Source organism: Hyaena hyaena, unplaced genomic scaffold, assembly GCF_003009895.1.
Source record: "Hyaena hyaena isolate Hyena2069 unplaced genomic scaffold, ASM300989v1 scaffold_227, whole genome shotgun sequence".
NCBI classification, from domain to species: Eukaryota; Metazoa; Chordata; class Mammalia; order Carnivora; family Hyaenidae; genus Hyaena; species Hyaena hyaena.
Genome location: NW_024080859.1, coordinates 1,793,315 through 1,816,797, shown reverse-complemented (window position 1 = coordinate 1,816,797; position 23,483 = coordinate 1,793,315). Strand labels below are relative to the sequence as shown.

General features: G+C 49.4%; 1 protein-coding gene across 1 annotated transcript; it reads right to left on the bottom strand.

Moving 5' to 3' along the window:
- Positions 1–11,983: 11,983 nt before the first annotated feature.
- LOC120239209 (C-type lectin domain family 4 member G-like) lies at positions 11,984–19,275 on the bottom strand. The gene is made up of 7 exons (XM_039243382.1): positions 19,165–19,275; positions 18,729–18,836; positions 18,199–18,252; positions 18,014–18,103; positions 15,423–15,574; positions 14,440–14,543; positions 11,984–13,034 (listed from the first exon to the last, which is right to left on the bottom strand). The coding sequence occupies exons 1-7, from the start codon at positions 19,244–19,246 to the stop codon at positions 12,896–12,898; spliced, it is 729 nt and encodes a 242-aa protein (XP_039099313.1). The 5' UTR covers positions 19,247–19,275; the 3' UTR covers positions 11,984–12,895.
- Between the last annotated feature and the right edge of the window lie 4,208 nt (positions 19,276–23,483).

The following is a 23,483-nucleotide window of genomic DNA, read 5'->3' as shown; positions in this document are numbered from 1 at the left end:
GGCCACCCCTGGATGGGGAGAGAGGGAGGGTGGCCGGGTGGGCGGGAGCCCCGGGTGTGCACGAGCTCTGGGTGTGTGCTGAGCCCGGCCTGGGAGAACTTCCGGGAGGAGGCGCCCCCCAACCCTGCAGGCCATGGCCGGTCCTTCAGCCGCATGCTGCTCATGAGGACGATCAGTGCTCCTCGGAGCTGCCCGGGGTCACGGAAGATCGTGTGCCTCAAGTGCTTTGCGCAGGCCCTGGTGCATGGTAAGAACTCAGTAAAATATAATACTGGTAATAATAATGACTACTGTTATTACTATTATTGAGTCCATGCACCACCACCTGGCTTTCCTGTCTTTGGCATGCTGGCCACTCCATGCTTCTCCCCATCTTGTGATTCCAAATCCTTCCTGAATTTTAAGAGCGAGCGATTCCCTAAGTGCCAGTTCAGCTAGAGGTCTCGTCTCTTGCATGTCATGGAGAGGACGTGGGCCCTGGCTGAGTCTCAGCATTTTCCCTTACTAGCTCAGCTGGGACACGGAATAACAATGCTCATGCCACACGGCTGCATGGTGCTTAGGTGACGTGATGCGCGTTCAGCTCTTAGCTGCTGTGGTTGTTGCGTGGCCCGACTTGCATGAGTCCCTCACAAGTACATGGCCTGACTGGCATCAGCAGCGCCGTGTTCTCTGACCCCCGCTCTGTCGCTCATCATTTCACAGTGCCATTCTCTGAATCCCCCCACCTCCTTGAGCGCTACCCACTCTGCTATCCCCAACCTCCTGCTTCCTGGAGCATCCGAGGCTCCCAGCTGTAAGTTCTTCCCTTTCCCCCAGTGACACAGACTCACATCTGGCCCAGCTCCCTGTGAGGGCAGCTCTCCTCCCAAGCACCAGATCCATCTGGTGTTCCCTGTCTGTCTCTCTGTCTTCCTCTCTCTGCCACCAACAGGCTTGATGCAAAAATGCAACATTTTTTTTTAACGCAGGATGGATCAACAGATGAATGTATAAAGGAAAAGTGGCATATCCATATAACAGAATGTCATTTAGGCATCCAAAACATGACACACTGACCCATGCCACAACACAGATGAACCTCAAAGACATTAAGCTGAGTGAGAGAGCCTAGCCACAAAGACTGTACATAGCGCGATTTCATATATTAGAAAGATCCACAGGAAGGAAACACATCAAGACAGAAAGCAGATCAGTGGTTGCCAGGGGATGGGAGTACGATGGAATGGACAGTGACTATTAATGGGTTGCAGATTTCCCTTTGTGGTGTTGAAATGTCTAGAACTAAATAGAGACGCGGGTGGCACGACACTGAATGTTTAAATGGCAACGATGAGGGCGCCTGGGTGGGGGGGGTCTCAATCAGCTGAGCAGCAGACTCTGGATTTCGGCTCAGGTCATGATGTCACGGTTTGGGAGTTCTTGCCCCACGTTGGGCTCCACGCTGATGGCACAGAGCCTGCTTAAGATTCTCTCTCTCTCTCAAGGGACGCCTGCGTGGCTTAGTCGGTTGAGCGTCCGACTTTCGCTTAGGTCATGATCTCGCGGTTCGTGGGATCGAGCCCCGCGTCGGCCTCTGTGCTGACTGCCAGCTCAGAGCCTGGAGCCTGTTTCAGTCTGTGACTCCCTCTCTCTCTGACCCTCCCCTGCTCACGCTGTCTCTCTCTCTCTCCTAGAAATAAAATAAAATAAAATAAAATAAAATAAAATAAAATAAAATAAAATAAAATAAAGATTCTCTCTTTCTCCCTCCATCTCTGTAAAAAAGAAAAAAAAGCATACTGGAGCTCTTTTACATAACAACGTGAATATACTCAACACTGAGGCACTATATCACACACTTCGACATGAATGAACCTTGAACACATTACACTGTTTGAGAAAAGCCAGGCACAAAATGCTGTCTGAACAAAAGGTTGCCTGATTCCACTACTATGAAATATTACACAAATTCATAAGCAGATTAGGGGTAGCCAGGAGCTGGGGCCAGGGAAGGGGGGAGGGCTGGGCGGATGGGGGACTGACTCTAACAAAGACAATGTTTTTGACAATGAGGAAAGTATTTTGCAACTAGAAAGAGATGGTGATTGCACAACACTGTGAATATGCTAAATGCCATGGACTGTACATTTTAAAATGGTTCACTCTTGGGGCCCCTGGGTGGCATAGTCCATTGAGACTCCACTCTTGGTTTCAGCCCAGGTCATGATCTCGAGGCTTGTAGGTTCGAGCCCCACGTCGGGCTCTGTGCTGGCAGCCCTGAGCCTGCTTGGGATTCTCTCTCTCCCTCTCTCTCTGCCCCTCCCCCACTCGAGCTGTCTCTGTCTCTCTCAAAATAAATAAATACACTTTAAAAAAAAAAAAAGCCACTTCTGAAACGGTTGATTCTTTATTGTGTGATTTTTGCCCCATTGTTTTAGAAAGCAAAATGGGCCTGGGGGGCCTGGGAGGCTCCGTGGGTTGAGCGTCGGACTCTTGATACTGGCTCAGGTCATGATCCCAGGGTGGTGGGATCGAGCCCTGTGTTGGGCTCTGCACTGAGTGTGGTGTCTGCTTGGGACTCTCTCCCTCTCTCTCTGCCCCTCCCCTGCTCTCTCTCTCTCTCAAAATAAATAAATATAACATTAAAAAAGATTCTCTCTCCCTCTGCCCCTTCCCCCTCCTTGGGTGCTCTTTCTCTCCCTAAACTAATTAATAATAATAATAATTAATAATAATAATAGAAAGTAAAATGGGCTTTCCTTGGCCTTCTTCTACCTCTGCGCTGTCAGTCTCCTGGTTCACAGCCCAGCGCGTCCCCAGGGCAGGAGAGGGAGGGTCCGAGCGCCTAGGGCCAGCCGGCAGCAAAGAGAGGAAGAGCCCACCACCTCCCTTAAGCCTTCTGGCTCCTTCGGGCAGCAGCCCTGAGCCCTGAGCGCAGCCCAGGTGTGTGTGAGAGCGGAAGGGGAGGCATCTCAGAACCGCCGTGCTCCGGCGTGGGTGGGGCCTCTTGTTCGTACAGACTGGGACCCGGGTGCCCACCTACATGTGGGTGGGCGTGCCCCCACACCTCCACACACCTGGAGCCAACCCGGCGCAGCTGCTGTGAACTCTCACACCAGATGCGCACACAGCGGGGCCCGCAGGCGCCTGCAGCACCGCTCAGCCCCGCGCATGTACGCAGATCGGAGACCCCGCCTCGGGGAAGGACTCACGCACCTGCGGGTGGCGGCCGCAGGCAGGCGTGCAGGTGCACACAGACGTCACTCGCACAGTACGACACAGCAGAAGAGGGAAGATGGTGCCTGACGCCCGCATCCCTGACAGACAGCCTTCACCCCAAGATCTACCGCGACCCCCAGAGTGCGCACCGGACGTGCGTGGACTGTGCGTGCGCGGCCAGCCTGGGTGAACAATTCAGGCACCCGCGGCCTCCGCTTGGGCCCTGTTTGCCTCAAACTTCGCGCGGCCGGGCTCTGGGTCCCAAGATCCACCCCAACCAACACTCGTTACCCACCGTCCTTCCCCACATTCTGCGCTTGCATCACCTCCTCCAGGAAGACGCCCAGGGGCGCACACTCTGTTGGCGGCTGCGGGGAGCGCTCTGCTGCGGTAGCAGAGGAAGCCCTGGGTCTCCCCACTCACGCTCGGCACCAGGAGCTCCAGAGTGTGGCGGGCGGGGCGGGAGGCTGCACCTGCGCTTTTTCAAGCTCTTCTCCCAAGGCACCCCAGAGGAGACCTGTGCGGGGCAGGGGCGGGAGGGGAGGGGCCGTCCCCAGGGCCCCAGAGTCAGGAGGGGGCCTCAGGGAGACTTCCAGAGGCTTCCCTGAGATTAGCCCACGGCGGTACCTGCGGCCCCCAAACCTTCCCTGAGGCCTCCGCGCCCCGTTGGGAGCCAGGCTGTGCGCAGAGAGGGTTAGGGAGGGACATGGAGGTGCCAAGACCCCTGTCTCTAACTGGGCAGGGGAGGGAACACAAAAGGAGGCTGGTGCCCCCCCCCCCCCCCCCCCCCGCTCTCTCGGCATAGCCCTCCCCTCTCAGGGAGTGGGGAGTGTGGACACTCCATTGTCAGTGCTCTCCCCAACAGGCACCCCCTGCCTCCCGGAGCAGGCTTGTGCAGCTTTGGTGAGGAAGGCCTGGGCCCAGCCGCTGGGAGCGGTCCAGAAGAGCGCCTGATGTCCCGCCTCTGCAGAAGCAGAGACGCCTGGCCAGAGATGGGATCTCTTAGCGCGGCCCTGCTCGGGCCCCAGGCTGCCCCCCGGGTTAAGGGTGAGGAGGGAGGGAGCAGACGGTGTCAGGCCATCACAGGCACCAGCAGCCAGGCTTGGCTCACCCTTGGGTCTCACTGCAGCTCAGAGTCCACTCTCCTTCTGCACCCGTGTTCTCACCGCCGAGACCCCCGCCTGGGACAGGCACATATAACCTGGAAGACAGCACCAGCCCCTGTGTTCGCTTCCTGGGGCTGAAGAGACAAATGGCCACAAACTGGGTAGCTCAAAACAACAGCGGTGTGCTCCCTCACAGTTCTGGAGGCCAGCCGTGGGCAGGTGAACTCTTTCCCGAGGCTCCGAGGGAGGGCCAGTCCTATGCCTCGCTTCCGGCTTCTGGTGGCCACCAGTACCCTTGACCGCATCACTCTAATCTCTGCCTGTGTCTTCCCATGAACTTCTCACGTCTGTATATCTTCCCCTCTCCTTATAAGGCCACCAATCAGTAGACACCAGCCATTGAAGGCAGCAGCACCCAGGACTTCATCTTGAGATCCTTACTGATTTACGTCTGTAAAAACCTTACTTCCAGGGGCGCCTGGGTGGCTCAGTTGGTTGAGCATCCAACCTCAGCTCAGGTCATGATCTCACGGTTCGTGGGTTCGAGCCCCGTGTAGGGCTCTGTGCTGACAGCTCAGAGCCTGGAGCCCATTTCAGATTCTGTGTCTCCCTCTCTGTCTGGCCCTCCCCTGCTCACACTGTCTCTCCCTCTCAGAAATAAATTAAACATTAAAAATTAAAAAAAAAAAACCCTACTTCCAAACAAAGTCACATTCTGAGGTTCCAAGTGGACATGTGTTTCTTTCTTTTTTTTAAAAATTGTCATTGAGCTTTCTCTATTGTTGTCTTTTTTATTTTGGGAGAGAGTGCGCGTGTAAGCAGGGGAGGGGCAGAGAGAGGGGAGGAAAGAGAGAATCCCAGGCAGGCCCCACGCTGTCAACACAGAGCCCAACTTGGAGTTCAATCTCATTCCGTGAGATCATGACCTGAGCCGAAATCAGGAGTTGGACGCTTAACTGACTGAGCCACACAGGTGCGTAGAACATGCATTTCTGAGTGACGCTATTTAAACCCCCTACGGATTCCCTCCTGATTCACTTCTCTGGTTTGGCCGTGACCTCTGCACCTGCTTCCTACACAACACCAGACGGATCCTGCTAAACACACCAGATTCCATCCTTCCTCTTGCTTAGAACCATCTGTGGCTCCCTAGTCCCAGATGCCTCACTGCAGCCAAAAGTCTGCCCCTTGTTAGGCCCCTCCAGTTTCTGCTCAGCTCTCTCTCTCTCTTCCAACACCCACTTTGCCTCTCAAGGCTAAAATGAGATGGGAGCATTTTCAATTTCCTGAATTGACCCCAGGTCCCACCACATCCCTCATGCCTCGCTCCCATCTGCCTCAACTAACGTGGTCTCAGATCACGTGCCACCTCCTCCTCCAGGAAGCCTTTTGTGATTACCCCATCCCTGGCTGGGTCTTGTGCCTCTCTGACTCCTCGCTTCCCCAGCGATCCCCTGTCATGCAACGTTGACCTTACCTGGTTATGGGTTTGTGTCTCCCACGGGACTGTGACATCTTGAGGGCAGGGACGTGCCTCACTGTGTTCCCAGCATCAAGAATGATTCTTGCACATAGCAAATGTTCAATAAAAATGCATTAAAGAAAACGGTGAGGGAAGGCACGCCCAGTGCTGCGAGAGCCCACAGTGCAGGTGGGAAGGGAGGGAGGTGCCCTTGGAGCGGAACGAAGCATGAACAGTCTCCTGTTGTCAGGGAGCGGGCAGCAGGCAGAGGAACCAGCATGAGCAAAGGATGAAGAGGTGTCCAGAGTGGGGTCAGAGGAGGCTGGGAAGTCAGGCTGGAGCCAAAATGTGAAGGAACTTGGAGGCACCTTAGGGCCACCCTCTAGGGCCCGGGGGAGAGTGGGCTGGCAAGAGGGGTCAGCTTGGACTGAGGTCCAGCCAACACTCTCGTGTAAGCTCTATCCCGCGGGGACAGCAGAAGAGCCTGATGTGGGGGAAATCTGGGGGACTTCCTGGCACAACTCAAGTCGGCAAGAGCATCAGTGAAACAGGCGTTTCTCCAAGAAACGAGCTTTCAACCAAGAAGCGAGCTCAGGATGAAGGAGAGACATCTTTTATTGCCGCTTCTGGATGCCCAGAGAGGTTCAGGATATAAGGCAAATGAATGCCACAGATGGGGCTCAATACCAAGCCAGGAGGAGTGGAGGCCAAGGTCTCAGTTCAGCTGCATCTTGCAGCCCTGCCTGGAGAGGGCACTGTGACCCTCGGAAGTGGTTTGGCCTCTCTGGGGCTCACTTTCTCTTCTGTGAAAAGGGGCTGAAAGATAATGGTAAGAGACACAATGTGTGCAGAGAACTTGGCACACAATAGGTGCTTGGTCGAGGTGAACCCCTCTCCCCGCTCAACCCTGATTTCAATTTTTTTCTTGCACTATGAACTGCATCTCACAGGTATTGCCTGTGCACCTACTGTGTGCCAGGCAGTCAGTGCGTGGCCACTGGAGATAAAAACACCAATAACCAAAGTCCTTTTGAACCACAGCGTTGCAGCTTTGCTCAGCTGTTCTCCCAGACAGGACCATGCATTTCTGGGGCTCCCCACCGGCTCTGACCGGGGTGACCAAGAAATATTGCTCAAGTCGCTTTGTTCCCAGACTTTCATCAGCCTCTGCTGGTGCCAGAGTCTTTGTTCACAGCTGCAGACAGAGAGGTGGGTCAGACCCAGCCTGTCCCTGAGAGTAATGCCCTGCACCTACTTCCCTCCACCGCATACCACCCCTGTGTCTGTCTTCCATCTGATCCCAGACGCAACTACAGAATGGTGCTAGTGTTAGTGGTTAAGTCAATAGTCAGTGGATTTCCTGCTTGGATCTTTATACCTCCGTGGCTTTCAGGGAAGTCAGGGGAGTTGTAACGTCGTGGGAGTCTGCTGCATCTTGATGGCATTTATCTCCCAGATTTGAATGACCCAGCACTCGCCCACCTCCCACCCAGTTACTCAGAGGTGGAACTTGGGTCCAGTCACTTCCGTTCTCTAGCACAAAGTAGGAACTCCGTGAGTGTTTATAGGACAAGATTCCCACTGCGGATTGCACAGTTAAGTCAAGTTGAAGAACTCTTCAAATCCTTGGTCATCGTCTTGCTTAAGAAGTCCGCCCTCATTCTGCTAAGCGGCTGTCTAACGGCGTATGGAGGGAGGAAGCCTCATGCTTGATCTGCCCTTTGATTATTGGGTAAAGTCGGAACAGGGCACGCCAGCTGGGTAGTGTGATAAGCATGTCCAGCTTCAGTTCCCAAAGACAGTGCACAAGATAAGTCTTATCTCCAGCTCAGAGGAAGTCCAGCCCCAGCCAGCCTGTATCCAACAGCTGTGTATGCAACGCCTGAGCCTTTCCCGGGGAGCCCACAGTGACCGGGACTGGCATACCTTCCCCTGTGAACATCACAGTAGAAGGGTGAGGGTGGATGATGAATAACTGAATTTAGACAAGAGGGTGAGGAGTTTGAGGAAAGGAAGACGATTGGCTATAAGAGCCTAAAAACCTAATCCACAGAGTGTGGAGAGGCTGGGGGTAGGCGTAGGGGGTGGATTCACGGATAAAGTGACATTTCAGCTGAGACATTTTGTTCCAGGGACAGAGTGAGCAGAAAGGGTACACCAGGCAGAGGGAACAATATGTGCAAAGGACCTGAGGTGGGAAGGTAATTGCCCATCCAAGGAACAGAGCGAGGCCAACATGACAGGGTCTGGGGCAGCAAGGAGGGGTGAGTGGCTCAAAATGGCCTAAGATGGCAGATGGGGGTCAGACTGCAGAGTACATCGCCCCATAACCCCAACAGGCACTAGATGATGCACATTTACAAGAAGAACACTGGCTGTGATGTCAGTGAATTTCAGATAAATTGGGGAATAGCCATTCACATTTCAGTGGGATCTTGTAGCACATGGACCTTCCATAGGGTTGCAGTGAGAGGCTAGTTTGTTTTCTCAGGCAGTTTTATTGAACACCTACAAGGTGCCCGGCTGGGGGAGCACAATGCTGGCTAGTTCAGGTTGGCCCTGCCCTCTCAGGGCTGCCAGTCTGGGGGGCAAGGAGGGGCGGTGTTGGACAGGTAGTATCTGTAACGGTGCAGTGAGCATGCGGCCCTCGGAGCCCTGGAGACCTCCACCCGTGTGGTCAGCAGTGTGGAGCCGTCACAGCGGCCACGCCCCGAACCAGGGACTTCACATGCCTGAGTTCTGCTGCCCCAGATGCCGGTGTGCATGTTGTAGCATTTGGCTGTTTGCAGCTCCGGGAACCTTGTGGCTTGGGGGAAGAGAATGTCACCTCCAGTTCCCACTTATGTCTCTAGGTGCTAATCACATGGCCAACTTTGGGCTTGAACCTAAGTCAGAAAACCATCTGGGGACCAGGTCTCCGGAGTGGGGTGAGTCTGTGGCTCTGTCTCCACCTTAGCGCTGAGCCGTGCATCAGATCTCCTCTGCCTGCAGCTCTGTGGCTGATCCGCAGGGACTCCTTAATTTCCACAAATGAAGTGGAGGGTGGGGAATTGTGAGCCAACTTTTAATGAGTCCCCGGCTGTCACTTGAAGTCCTATGACTTGTTCGGTAATGAACCCCATCAGGTTGTGCAGGGAATGGGTCCCAATGTGCTCTTTAATGTCATTGACTCACTCCTGATGGGCCGGACTGTGTTCACCTCTTGCGTCCTCCAGGAAGTTTCCCCAGGGGCCTTGTCTGATGAGCTCTGAACACATGCGGGGAGGGGGGGGGGCTGGAGACGGTGGGTTCAGACAATCCTACTAATCCCTGCTACCCCAGGACATTGCTTCCAGTGAATTCCCTGGGGCGTGTAATTTACTTCTTTAAACAAAGACTCGGTAGCCAGCAAAGTGAATTCTTCCAGTTCTCTTCGGGTTCTCAAACAGATTCTTAGGCAAAGAGAGATTTTGTGCCTTAGGGCACTGGCTCCGTCAACAGACTCAGGTGGAAATCCTGGGAATCCTCCGATGCTCTGTCTGAAAACGGGGAGGCTAATAATAGCATCTGCCTAATGTATAAACTGCCTGGCACTTAGCAAATGTTGGGTAAGTGCTAGATACTATTTTTTTGTCACTCGGGAGAGCCCTGTAGGAGTTTGACTAGAGTGAATGAAGCCTGGGGAAGTTCACCTGCCTGACCCCATGCCTTTGGAACTTCTCCATCCGTTTGTTCATCAAATGTTATTGAGGGATATCTGCGTTCCAGGCTCTAGAAATTCAAACACAGAGCAAGCAAGATGAGCTTCTTTCTGGAGTTTACCTTCTCAGGAGGAGAAACTAGTTTGTGGAAATGTGAGTTACTGAGCCACACAAACAAAATGCTAATTTCAAGGAACCGGATTTGTGCATTCTTTGGGCCAGCTGTAGCCTTGGAGCCAACCAATAAACGGATATTACACCAGAGTCAGGGTGGGCTGTGATGAAACCATTTTCCTGGGTTTGGACCCTTCCCCAGCGAGGGTCAGGTCCCCCTGTTGCTTGTTCAAACCTCCCGTCACAAGAATGCTATGGAGGTGCGTACACACATCGTGTGTGTCTCGGCCTTGTCAGCTTTATCCAGTCATGAAGCAAGGTTAACATAATCGTAAAGCAGGTTCAGGATTCCAAACTCAGCAACGTTTGATACACGTTTAACTTGGCTTCATTTGGGCCACACAAAGCAAAGCACAAGTCAAAGTCACGCAACAGACAAGGCACCGCAAGGGGTAAGACGTGAACAAACCAAATGCGAAGCCCGTCTATGAGCTCACAGCTGGGAAGAGGCTTCGGTCTGGTCTGGGTCAGCTCCCTGCACACGCTGCTTATTATGTTCAAGCACTAAAGGATCTCTGTTATATTCAGATATCAATCCGGCAGAACTTTTGTGAGCAGTTGCCTTTCTGATGCAGTCAGATGTGAAGGACAGCGTCTGGAAAGTCCGACAGTTTGCTGCAAAGATACTCCCTTTTTATTTTATTTTTTTCTTTTATATTGGTTTCCATATAACACCCAGTGCTCATCCCAACAAGTGCCCTCCTCCATGCCCATCTCCCATTTTCTCCTCTTGCCCACCCCCATCACCCCTCGGTTTGTTCTCAGTATTTAGGAGTCTCTTATGGTTTGCCTCCCTCCCTCTCCCCAACTATTTTTCCCCTTCCCCTCCACCTTGGTCCTCTGCTAAGTTTCTCCTGATCCACATATGAGTGAAAACATATGGTATCTGTCTTTCTCTGCCTGACTTATTTCACTCAGCATAACACCCTTGAGTTCCATCCACGTTGCTACACATGGCCAGATTTCATTCTTTCTCATTGCCATGTAGTATTCCATGGTATAGATAAACCACATCTTCTTGATCCATTCGGCACTTGATGGACATTTAGGCTCTTTCCATGATTTGGCTGTTGTTGAAAGTGCTGCTGTGAACATCGGGGCACATGTGTACCTATGCATCAGCTCTCCCTTTTTAAACAGAGTTTAATCAGCCTCGGTCTTCAGCAGATCTCTTTTGGCTCTGCTGGTTTCCAGTTCTGGACGCCATCAGCTTGAGCTGGTTTCGGTGATATCTGGTCTGAACAGCAATGCCTTTGGCTGTGTGTGTCCCCGCTTGACGTAAGCTACTGCTTGACATGAGTGGCTCCATCTTGCTCTCTATGCCGGTGCTATCAGTTCCCCTCTGCCATGAACTGCAAAGTTCACCCAGGTGACAGGTGTGTCACCCTGGTTCTTCATCACTGTCTCTTCCATACTGTGAGTTTTTACTGAATAAATCAGTCGCAAAATACATCCAGAGAAAGCACATGGTTTGATCCACTTCTCCAAGTCATCGTGAGACATCTGGTCAACCCAGCAACTGCATCTTTCTAATAGCTGGACTTCAGCTAAACTTTCCGAACAAAGGGCAGGAAGCCACTCCTAGTTTCTGATGACGCATCTCCATGGTCCTGGAAGAGGATCACGTTTTATTTTTCTCTTCTCCGCCGCAGGGATACAAGCATGCATCTCATCCCCACACAGTTTCAGATTCTAAAGAAAGAGATAGCAAGGACCAGACCAAATTGCTACTTTGCCTTATTCAAAATGACACTTGTTGGAGAACAATTATTCAGAAAGACCTTAACTTTCTTGTGCCATGACTATCTAGCCATGAGTGACACATGCGTATGTAAGCGAGCTTGGGCCAGGTGCCTGGAATGACCATGCCTGATGCCTGCACTTTCCCAGAGACCTTGGTCTCAAGAATCCAGGGTCACAGGGGCACCTGGGTGGCTCAGTTGGTTGAGCGTCTGACTTCGGCTCAGGTCATGATCTCACGGTTCGTGGGTTCGAGCCCTGCATCAGACTCTGTGCTGACAGCTCAGAGCCTGGAGCCCATTTTGGATTCTGTGTCTCCCTCTCTCTCTGCCCCTCCCCCACTCATGCTATGTTACTCCCTGTCTCAATAATAAATAAACATTAAAACAACAAAAAAAAGAATCCAGGGTTATAGATGTGGAGGAAACTGGCATAGGTTTTAGGGTTAACAGAAATGGCCAGACACAATTAACAGATTGAAGGATTTTTTTTTAATGGGATACAGACCCGCTGCTCTGTACAACGTAAATCATAATCACGAAGGTAATGAAGCTGTCTGAGAGGAAAGCAAGAGTCAGACTCCTGAGTAGCCCATGCAGAGGGTACCAGTTGATTTGGGCCCAAAGGAGGATGAGGAAGTGGTTCACAGGAAGTCAGGGGCAGGGAGCATTCCAGGCAGAGAAATCTACAAGAGCAAACACATGGAAGTGTGAAGGGCATGAAGAAAGGGAAGTGGGCAGACTGTGAAGGGGCTTTGGGGTTGTCTTAGAACAATATCACTGGGAACCAGAGAGGAGACTGGAGCAGCAAGAGATGCTGAGGAGAAACTGGAGAGACTAGCTGAGGTAACGGTAATGTTGAATGAATGTGAGGGACCCAATCACCCCGTAGCCACAAGCTTCAGGCTTCTTGTGTTGGAAGAACGCCCCAGATCTGGGGATTTTATGAAACAGAGCTTGGTCCCCTGTATCAGTCAGCGTAAGTTAAATATGCTGCAGTAACAACTGGTGACCTCAAAATCTTAGTGGCCAACAACCACAGAACTTCACTTCTTGGTCATGTTTATGGGTCAGTAGATGCTCTGCTTGAGGGGGTCTTCTTCACTGCAGGACCATATATGAAGGAGTTGCCCTCTCTGGGAAGAAGCTGGTCTTGTGACAAGAACAAAACAAAGATGGCAGACCCACACGAGGCTCTTGAGGTTCCTGCTTAACAGTGGCACATGTCAATTCCCACCACATTTCACTGGCCCAAGCAAGATCATGGCCAAGTCTGGATTTAATCAAAGTTAAGAATTATCATCCTCCTGCAGGGATGGGCCCCAGACGGCTTCTGGGGCATTCCTTCCACTCAGCAGAAATTGGGAAAGGAAATCAAAGGTGAGCAAGCCCAATGCCAAGAAAAGGACCTAGGCTTTGGAGAAATGTCCTCTCTCGTTGCCTCTGTGAGCTCAGAACCCAGAGAAGGCAGGAATGGGGCTTGAGGCTGTTTATCAAGGGTTCTACATCAGTCCCAGGGTTGGAGTATAAGGCTTAGCAGTCTTGCCGCCTCTCACAAATGAAGGCAAATCTGTCTGATTCACAAGAGAAGTTCCTCCAGTATCCATAGTTGTGTATAATCATGCAGGCTGGGGAACTTCCATTATCATGTAGCTCCTTGGACTCCCAGTTGCTGTAAAGAGATGCCCACAAAATTCTTGAGTAGATGGGCCAGTGCCTGAGCCCCCCATCCTGCTATCTCTGAGAGAAGGCCTGGCCCTGAGGTTCTTGAGGTCCCCGGTGGGAATCACTTATTGAGCCCATCTTACAGTAGTCATCTGGTCAACCCCTTCCCATTTTTTTTTTTCCCTAAGTGGAGACACTGAGCTCAAATGGGAGTGGCAACAGTCTTCAGAGAAGCTGGGGGTCTCCAAGCTCTGGGGCCACTATCTCTGACTGCCTCATCTCCCAGACCCTCTCCCTTTCCCCGAGGTCCACTCACCTTGAAGCCACATTTACCCTGTCCAAATTCTAGCTCTTCCACCTGCTGTCTATGTGACCAGGGCAACAGTCTTAATATCCGAGCCTTTGTTTTTCTCTTTTGCAAAATGGGAGCACATTCTGAGGATGTGATGACCCGCGCATGTAAGATATATGGTAGGTGTGCAGACAGCAGATGAGTTTGCCAAAGAGATGAACTCTTCCCTGGGCCTGGCCCCATCCAGAGCAGTTTATCATACAGGGAAAGGCGATGCTGGCAGATGGAAATGTCCAAAAGCAAAGAGTGTGAAAAGGCAGGTAACTGCCAGGAGGGTATAGTGGGTTCAATGTTGTCCCAACTGAAAAGGTACACCCACATCCTAACCCCAGGTGTCTGTGACTGTGACCTTATTTGGGAAAGGGGTCTTTGCATATTAAATTAAGTGAAGGATGCAAAGATGGGATCACCCTCGATTCACTGAGTGAGTCCCTAATCCAATGATAAGTGTCCTTATAAGAGATAGAAGACAGAAGGCACAGGGGAGAGGAGGAGGGTATGTGACCACAAAGACAGAGGTTGGAGTGCTGGGCCCATGAGCCAAGGAATAACTGGAGGCACCAGAAGCTGGAAGAGGCAGGAAAAGACTGTCCCCTACAGTCTTTGGAGGGAGTATAGTCTTGCTGTCGGGTTGGTTTAGGACTCTGTCCTATAGAGCGGTGAGAGAATAGTTTTCTGTTGTTTTAACCACCCAGTTTGTGGCTCTTTGTTACAGCAGCTACAAGAAACCCATACAGTTGGCAAATGCTACATTATTATACTTCTGAATAGGCACATTCAAGGCTCTGAGAAGTCCTGCAACAAAGAACCAGGTTGGTGTTGAATCCACTGTTTCTTGAGCATTTAAATGGGAACACTCTTCCCAAGTAATAAAATAACAATAGCTGGCAGGATAGAAAGGGTGGCTTGTGTTCTGGGAGCTGCTGCACGTAAACAGTGGGTAAATGACGGGAATATCCAGAGGAGTCATAAAATTGCTCTTTAAAAGCCCTGCTGGTCTCTTAGGGGAAGACTGTCTTGGGTTGTTAGGGGCATCCGCATCACAGACAGGGAGACTCACGTGTAGGTGGGGGTTGAGCCATCTGTCCACCTGTGGTTTCCTTTCTGGCTCTCTTTGAAGAGGCCTATCCAGGATGTCCCCTGTTCAGTTGACGTCAGGAAGTCCTAGATGAGAGAAGGCACACTGAGAGGTAAGATTCCATCAGAGCTCGGAGGACAGAGGTTGGAGTGTCCGGGGACTGGAGGAGGGCTAAGGTGCAGAGATTTCGGGTGGGCTGGCAGACAGAGGCTGCCATGCACAGCACTCTGTATCCTGATGCGACCTCCAGACCCACTATGTGCGTGTTGTATGGCCTCAGACATATTATCTACCTCTTGGTTTCTCCATCTGTACAATGGAAAGAATAGAGTCTCCACCTCCCAGCATGTTCTCAAGATCAAAAGAACAGACTGTATGAGGCATGTGCACCTAGAAAGAAGGACTGGACAAATATTGGCTGTGACTGTTTTCTAAGGTCAATCCATATCAGAGCAAGGGGTTTGATCTGTAGGCTGTAGGAATATCTGTGGCTGGAAACCCAACTCAAAAGACATTTTCGATTCCCTTCTTTGGGCCAAGTTTTTTTCCTGGACCAGGAGAGCCAGATATTATTTAGATCCAGCTCCAGATTTACAAGCAGGCAACCTGATGCAGTGTGAAGTTCTGTGACGAAGGCCTCTGGTGGTTATGAGAGAATACGGAGAAGGGATGTTTGTATTGGGGTTTTGACGGGTGAGTAGGAGTTCTCCACACAGATAGCAAGAGGAAGGGCACTCCCAACAGAGGGACCTACATGAATCAGAGCTTGGAGGTAGGACCTCAGTGCACAGGGTCCGTTCCCTGCATGTCATAGCAGTGAGCTTGGGTTGAAGCAAGATGAGGCAGGTCTTGAAGACCATACTCGGACTATCATGGTAGATCCCAAAGGGGACAGAAATACGAACCCCCAAATTCTTGTATAATCCCTCTCCCCACCCGCGAAGATTCTGCCTTCCCTTTCCCACCTGTTCTGCTCGGCTGTTGATGATAACCAGGTGAGCTTGCTTCCGGGCACAAGAATCATTAGCCTGCGTCCAGGTGAGGTTGTCCAGGGAGAAAAAGTAGCAGGAGCCCTGAAAGAACTTCCAGTCCAGGGGGCAGGGCTCACATGAGGATTCTGTGAGAACGGAGCCATTAGCCAAACCGGCATGTCCAGTTTTCCATCCGGTGAGGCAGTGTGTCGCCCTTCACCCCCACATTCCCAATGGCCCCCCTTGAACACACCCAACAGTTGGAAACTCACTACCTGGTAAGATGGTGCTCCCCATTATTGAAACTCATCAGATGGAAATAGGAAAATGCTACAGATAGCTTATGAGATGGGAAAAAGGGACTCAAGGAACAGTGTGAATAATATCCTACTTTTGTGTAAATAGAGGGATGTATGTTTTGATATTTTTTACTTGCTTAAAGAAACTCTAAAGCAGTGTCCTCAACCAGAGGTGATTCTGTCCCCGGGGGACAATGGGCAACATCTGGAGACCTTTTTTGGTTGTCATAACTCAGAGAGGGTTGTCAAGGGGGGTCAAGGCCAGGGATGCTACAATGCACAGGACAGTTTCCCCCCACTGGAAAGCATCATTCAGCCCCAAACGTCAATGGTGCATAGTTTAAGAAACTGTGCTCTAAAGAAAAACATATATAACTATACACTATAATTATAGCGGTTCCTGAGGGGTAGGTGGGAATCCGGCAGTGAGGGCTCAGGGGTGATAGAATTCTCACTGCATTCATCTATATCCAGTTAGTGAATACACACACACACACACACGCACACGCACACACACACAGTTGATTTTTTGGTATTTGCAGACTCCATATTTGCAAATTCAGCTACTTGCTAAAATTGATTGGTAACCCCAAAATCAGTGCTTGTGAGGTTTTCTTGGTCACTCACAGACCTGCGAAGAGTGGCAAAAAGCTGGAGTCTGAAACGAGTAAGGCAAGCTCTGCCTCCCTGCTTCACTTCTCATACTGTAAGCAAGTGTGTCTCCTGTGGGCCATTTTGTGCCACGCTCTTCACATTTTTATGCTTTCTGTTGGCGATTTTGCTGTTCGCAAAGGCCCTCAAGTGTTGTGCTAAAGTGCTGTCAGTGTTGCTAAATGCGCCAGAGGGCTACAGTGTGCCTTAGGGAGAAAACGCGTGTGCACTAGATAACCTTCGTTCATGCTGTTGGCCATGAGTTCAATGTTAATGACACAGTATCTATCAAATATATTTAAATAGGGGCACCTGGTGGCTCAGTCAGGTAAGCATCCATCTCTTGATTTTTTTTTTTAATGTTTTATTTATTTCTGAGAGAGAGAGACAGCATGAGCAGGGGAGGGTCAGAGAGAGAGGGAGACACAGAATCTGAAGCAGGCTCCAGGCTCTGAGCTGTCAGCACAGAGTCCGACGCGGGGCTCGAACCCACAAACCGTGAGATCATGACCTGAGCTGAAGTCGAACACTTAACTGACTGAGCCACCCAGGCGCCCCATCTGTCTCTTGATTTTGACTCAAGCCATGATCTCATGGTTCTTGGGATCGAGCCACGGGTCAGACTCTGTGCTGAAAGCACAGAGCCTGCTTGGGATTCTCTCTCTCCCTGTCTCTCAAAATAAATAAACTTTAGGGGCACCTGGATGGCTCAGTCAGTTAAGTGTCTGACTTTGGCTCAGGTCATGATCTCGGAGTTCAGAAGTTCAAGCCCCATGTTGGGCTCTGTGCTGAAAACTCAGAGCCTGGAGCCTGCTTCAGATTCTGTGTCTCCCTCTCTCTCTGCCCCTCCCTACTTACACTCTGTCTCTCTCAAAAATAAATAAACATTTAAAAAATTTTAATAAAAATAAAAATAAATAAACTTTATATGTATACATAAACACACAAAAACAAGGTTATATATTGATCAGTTGACCAGAGGGTCAAATAAAACTAATGCTGTTATTTCCCTTAAGAGCAATGATTCAGTATTCACCAATTCACCATTTGCAGGGACTCTATAAAACACAGCTACATGAATAATAAGACGGAATGTATGTATAGTGTATCTCATCCACTCACGCAAAAGTTACATAAAAAGTGTGTCGCGCCAAGAACACTCCCTCCAGTAGCATCTGATCCCGTAGTGTTGTTGTTCGGGACCCAGAAATCTACACTGTGGCAAGTTCTGCAGTTACTTGTACCCCTAAGGACCGACCACATTTTGTAGCACACTGGTGTGCTTTGAGAGTGGGGGCTCTGGATCCTGAGAGTCTGTCTTAAAGAAGATAGTGTTAATTTCTCCCCACTTTACAGTTGAGGAAACTGAGGCTCAGAGTAGTTTAAATGGGCCACCCAAGTTCATGCACAACCATGAGCTCAGACCAGATCTGGTGGTCTCAAAAGTCTTGTTTTCCTGGGAGCCCTCTACTGTAAGGACGATCTGATTATGTCACCTCAACTTTCTGGAAAGCTCCGAGGAGCCATTGGCATCGGGGTGCCCCTCTGAGAGCCACGCACCCGAAGCCCCACTGTTACAGGTGCTGACCAGAGCACAGCCTCTTCCCTCCCCCCTTCCCCGCCCCCACTCCTTACCATTGCCCGCCAGTACAGCCTTCATTTGCCGGAACATTTCACCCCGGATGAAGTCCAGGTCATGCCTGGCGTCCCCCAGTCCCTGAGTCACTGGGAGGCCCAAAAAGAAAGGGCTGGTGAAGATCTTGGCAGAGGGAAGAGATATGGTGGGGGGCAGGAGCCCGACCATGTCGAACCCTACTCACCTTTTTTGTTCAGTTGAATGACTTCCCTCTGCACCTGCTTTGTCCTCTTCAAGACTGGGGAGAGGCGCAAGTAGGTGTTCTGGACCCCAGAACCTCCCTGGGGTCTCTCCCTGTTCCCCAAACCCCAAGAAACCAAGGCTTTCTCCCTTTCCCAGGGCAAAGCTTTCTGAAGCTCTGAAATGCCCCACCCGTTTTTCAGTCAAGGAAACTGAGAGGCCCAGAGAGGTAAACGCCCTTGTCTAAGGCAGCCAGCTAGTGAGCAGCAAGGCAGGACTTTTATTCAGGTGTATACTATTCAGCAGGGAGGCTGGAGTTCGAGTCCCATTCAGGGATGAGCTTTGGGGATACACTCACCAATAACTCAGACTGACTTGAGCCCATGCAGGCCCCCCAAATGCCTGTTAGACTGATGTGGGGGGGGGTGAGCTCTATTCTGTTACCATTATGATCTCACTAGGGACACAGACCAGCCACCCCTGCACCAGCCCCAGACTGTGGTCACCCTGTCCCCATTGGCCCGGATCCCTTACCTTTGGACAGAACCACACAGAGGATAATGAGCATGAGCAGCAGTGTCAGGAACATGGCCAGGCAGACATACTTCCAAGTCTTGTCCGGGCGCGTCTGTCCCCATCGTCCTGGGGAAAACCAGGTCAGCCTCTCTCTCCCCAAGGATATCATTCTCTCGCCCCCTGAGATGCCTCAAACAGTCTGCAGGAAACTGCCGTATCCCCAGGGTGTTCTGGGTTCACTACTGGACCCACCCGGCCAGGAGGACTCAGAGAAGGTTGGGAAAGGATGCCTATTGCTCTAGTATAAGTCATGGGGGTGAAAACCACTGGATGAAAAGGGCCTCAGGAAGACTCAAACCTCAGATATTCCCTTCCCCCAACCTGTGAGGGAGTCCAGGAAATCCAGCACCCAGCTCTTGCTGACAAGGAAAAGGGTCCCAGCTCCCTGACTCACCAGTGCTTCCCTGCTGTGGGGTGGATTTGGCTTTCAGTGCTGTAATCTCATTGGGGTTTGGGAAGTTCCTGGCTTCAGCCATGGCCACAATTCACTCCCCTCTGAGATGCCCCTACATCTCTGGTGACTCTACCCAGCCCTTGGAAGGAAACACCCCCCCTCCCCAACCCTCCCACATTTGCCTTCCTTCCTGGCTCAGCGTGGGGCCCCAAGATCTCTAGATGGCATGTGATCAAGTAATCTGATGGGGGAAGGGACCTGGGCACCTGGGGCAGAGGCAGTGGGCACCGAGCTTCCCCTGAAAACTTGATATCTGCCCAAGGAGGTTAAGACACAAAACAACCCAGAACCGGATCCAAATCCCTGTACTCACACCATCACTACTCTCTGCTTCTAACAGCTTCGTGGTACAGTCATCTCAGGTTTGCACAGTAAGTGATGGACATTTGGCCTCAGGAAATCATTTGTGTGACTTTTTTCTTGGCTACAAAGGCAGGTGCCATTTCCCAGCACCATTAATTCATTCATTCATTCATGCCTTCATTCATGCATTCCTCTAGCTAGCTGATTATTATTTTAAAATTTTAAAATGCCAAATATAATGCAATGACAAAGGAAGAAGCAGTTGGCATTTACTGACTGCCCTCTGTTTGTCATATGCAATGAAATGCCTTTATACATTTTATCCCATTTCATCTTCACAAAAAACTATCCAAAATGGCGACCCTTCAACACAGAACAGATGCAAAGCACAGAGTGGTGAAAACACAAGACTAATAAAAAGCACAGCTAGGATGTAAATCAGTCCTTTCTGACACCAAGCAGTTTTCCCCATTATTCTCTGCTGTGTTACCAACATCAGTACTATGCACTTGAAAGGAAAGAGAAGTTGCCTAACTGTCTGAGTTGAATAGTAACCCCCTATCCCCCCCCCAAATGTATGTGTTAGAGCCCTAACCTCAGAAAGGACCTCCGGGACCTCAGAAAGGTCCTTATTTGGAAATAGGGTCATTGCGGACGTAATCAGTTAAGAGGAAATCATACTGGGGTAGGGTGGGCCCCCTCACCAACTTGACTGGTGTCTTTATAAAAAATAGTAAGTAGTCCACAAGGAGAATGCCACATGAGGATAAAGGCAGAGGTCGAGGTAATGTTTCTACAAGGCAAGGAACACCAAAGATTGCCAGCGTGGAGAGAGGCTGGCAACAAATCCTTCCCTCACACCCACCAGAAGGAAGCGGTCGGCTGACGCCTTGATCTGGGACTTCTATCCTCCCAAATTGTGAGACAGGAAGTTTCTGTGGTTTGAGCCACTCGGTGTGCCGCATTTTGTTACAAAAGCCCCAGGAAACTGACATACCACCTCTTCTGCGTATTGCATTGCAATCCTTAACCACATACATACATATTTTACACAATTATGACCATAGTAGTGTCTGTCAGAGAGTTTCCTCATGCTTCTAGGCAACCCTGATCATTTTTAAGTAGGAAAAAGCGCATGCACTTATTAGTAATCAGGAAAACACAAATCAAATGGCAAGGAGATATTATTACATGTGTATCAGATTGGGGCAAATCTTTAAGTCCGTGTTACTAAGTGTTGCTGGAGATACGGAGCCACTGGAACATTCCTATGTTGCTGATGTGAGTGTAAACTGGTGCAGTAATTCTAGAAAACAGTTGAGCACATACGACAAAGCTGAGAACACACTCAAGTGGAGTTGCACGTGTAAGTGTATACCCAACACCGGGGTGTGCATATTTGCGTAAGGCGGTGGGAAGAAGAATGCTCATCACAATTTTTTGTCATTGTCATAATGGAGAATTATCAAAAACCCATCTGAGTAGAATAGAAGAATAAATCATTGTATGTCCATATGATGGAAAACCAAAAAACATACATCAATAAAGATAAACCAATAAGAGCTATATACAGCAGCTTGGATGAGTCTTACATATTTTACTCTGATGAAAAAAAAAACTCTACACAAGATTACCTAAACTCTCTCTTCAGCAGCTAAAGCAATTATTCAAAAACAATTTGTGTGACCTACTTTCAAATGGATCAGCAATGAAGAGTGTGTGTGAAATAGGTAGGTAGGTAGGTAGGTGAGTAGATGATAGATAGATATCAATCTAGATAGATAGATAGTTGAGTAGATAGATAGGTGAATAGATGATAGATATCAATCTAGATAGATAGATAGTTGGATAGATAGATAGATAGATAGATAACTCAATAAAGTAAATATATCACTGAGTTAATAAATGGTGAAGCTAGATGAAAGGCACACAAGTTCATTGGACCATTCCTACAATCTTTTTGTAGAGCTAAATTTTTTTCAATTTGAATTTTGTGGAGAAAACATTAAAAAATGTGAAACACTAATATTCATAGTATTACTTTTAATAGCCTTAAGGCTGAAATAACTAAAATGTCCATCAATTCGTGAATGGATAAACAAATCATAATATCCACATAATGGAATACCACTGAGCAATGTAAAAGGAACGATTTCCTGATCTATGGAACAACATGAATGATTTTTTTTTTTAACGTTTATTTATTTTTGAGAGAGAGAGCACGAGCAGGGGAGGGGCAGAGAGAGGGGGAGGCACAGAATCTGAAGCAGGCTGTAGGCTCTGAAGTGTCAGTACAGAGCCTGCCATGGAACTTCTACTCACGAACTACAAGATCATGACCTGAGCTGAAGTCGCACACTTAACCGACTGAACCACCCAGGCACCCCCACAACGTGTATGATTCTTTAAAGCATGTTGAGGGGCACCCGGGTAGCTCAGCCGGTTGAGTATCTTACTCTTGATTTCAGCTCAAGTCATGGTCCCAGAGTCGTGGAATGAAGCCTGGAGTCAGGCTCCACACTGAGCATGAAGCCTGCTTAAGATTCTCTCTCCTTCTGGGGCGCCTGGGTGGCTTAGTCGGTTGAGCGTCCGACTTTCGCTTAGGTCATGATCTCGCAGTTCATGGGTTCGAGCCCCGCGTCAGGCTCTGTGCTGACTGCCAGCTCAGAGCCTGGAGCCTATTTCGGAGTCTGTGTCTCCCTCTCTCTCTGACCCTCCCCTGCTCACGCTGTTTCTCTCTCTCTCTCCTAGAAATAAATAAAAAATATTAAAAAAAAAAAAAAAAGATTCTCTCTCCTTCTGCCCCTCTCCCTCTCGCACTCTCTCTTTCTCTGAAATATTTACATACATACAAACAAGCATGTTGAATGACGCCAGACCAAAAGTACCAGCTTACTATAGGGTCTCACCTGTACAGAGCTAATTATAGTGACAGAAAGCAGAATATAGTTGTCTGAGGTTGTGGATGTGGGGATTGACAATGGAAATATTCTATATCTTGATTGTGGTGGGGATTCCATACCAAACTCATGAGAAGAGATAACTTAAGGGGCACCTGGGTGGCTCAGTGGGTTTAATGTCCAACTCTTGATTTCGGCTCAGGTCATGATCCCACAGTCATGAGATGGAGTTGATTATATCTCTCCCTCTGCTCCTCTCCCTTGCTCACACTCTCTCTCTCTCAAAAATGAAAAAAAATATATATATATAACTTATAATGAGGTCATTTTATGTAAACTGTCAATAGAGTTATTTTTTTATTTTTTTAATGTTTTTATTTATTTATTGAGAGAGAGAAAGAGACAGAACATGAGCGGGGGAAGGACAGAGAAAAAGGGAGACACAGAATCCAAAGCAGGCTCCAGGCTTCAAGCTGTCAGCACAGAGCCCGATGTGGGACTTGAACCTACAAACATCAGATCATGACCTGAGCTGAAGTCAGACGCCCAACTGACTGAGCCGCCCAGGCAACCCTAAAGTTGTTGTGTGGTGTTTTTTTTTTTTAATGATAAAACTAAACTATATTGTTTAGGGGTGTATACACACATGGGTAGAAAATTATAAAGAAAATCAGCAAATGATGATCAGAAATCCAAGATACTGGCTAAGTCTGGTGAATTAACCCATGTGATTGAGGAGTATGTGGGGCCATCTGGGTCGGGCAGGCATCTTTTACTGCCCTTGGGTTGTAAATGTGGGAACATTTAGCACATAACCATCCATTGATTATACCTGTTTGCTCACATATTTTGTGTATATGCATTATATTTCATAATAGAGGTTTTAAAATGTCATAAAAAGGAATATAAAAATACTTCACAAAGTTTAACTGCTGTGTAGTTGCTAATGGACTTTTATAGTCCTCTTGCTTTTTGTGATCAAATGTAAAAAAGAAAAAAAAAAGATGGGTTTTTCCATTTGGATGTCCTACTTGAGATCCAACTACCAAACAGCAT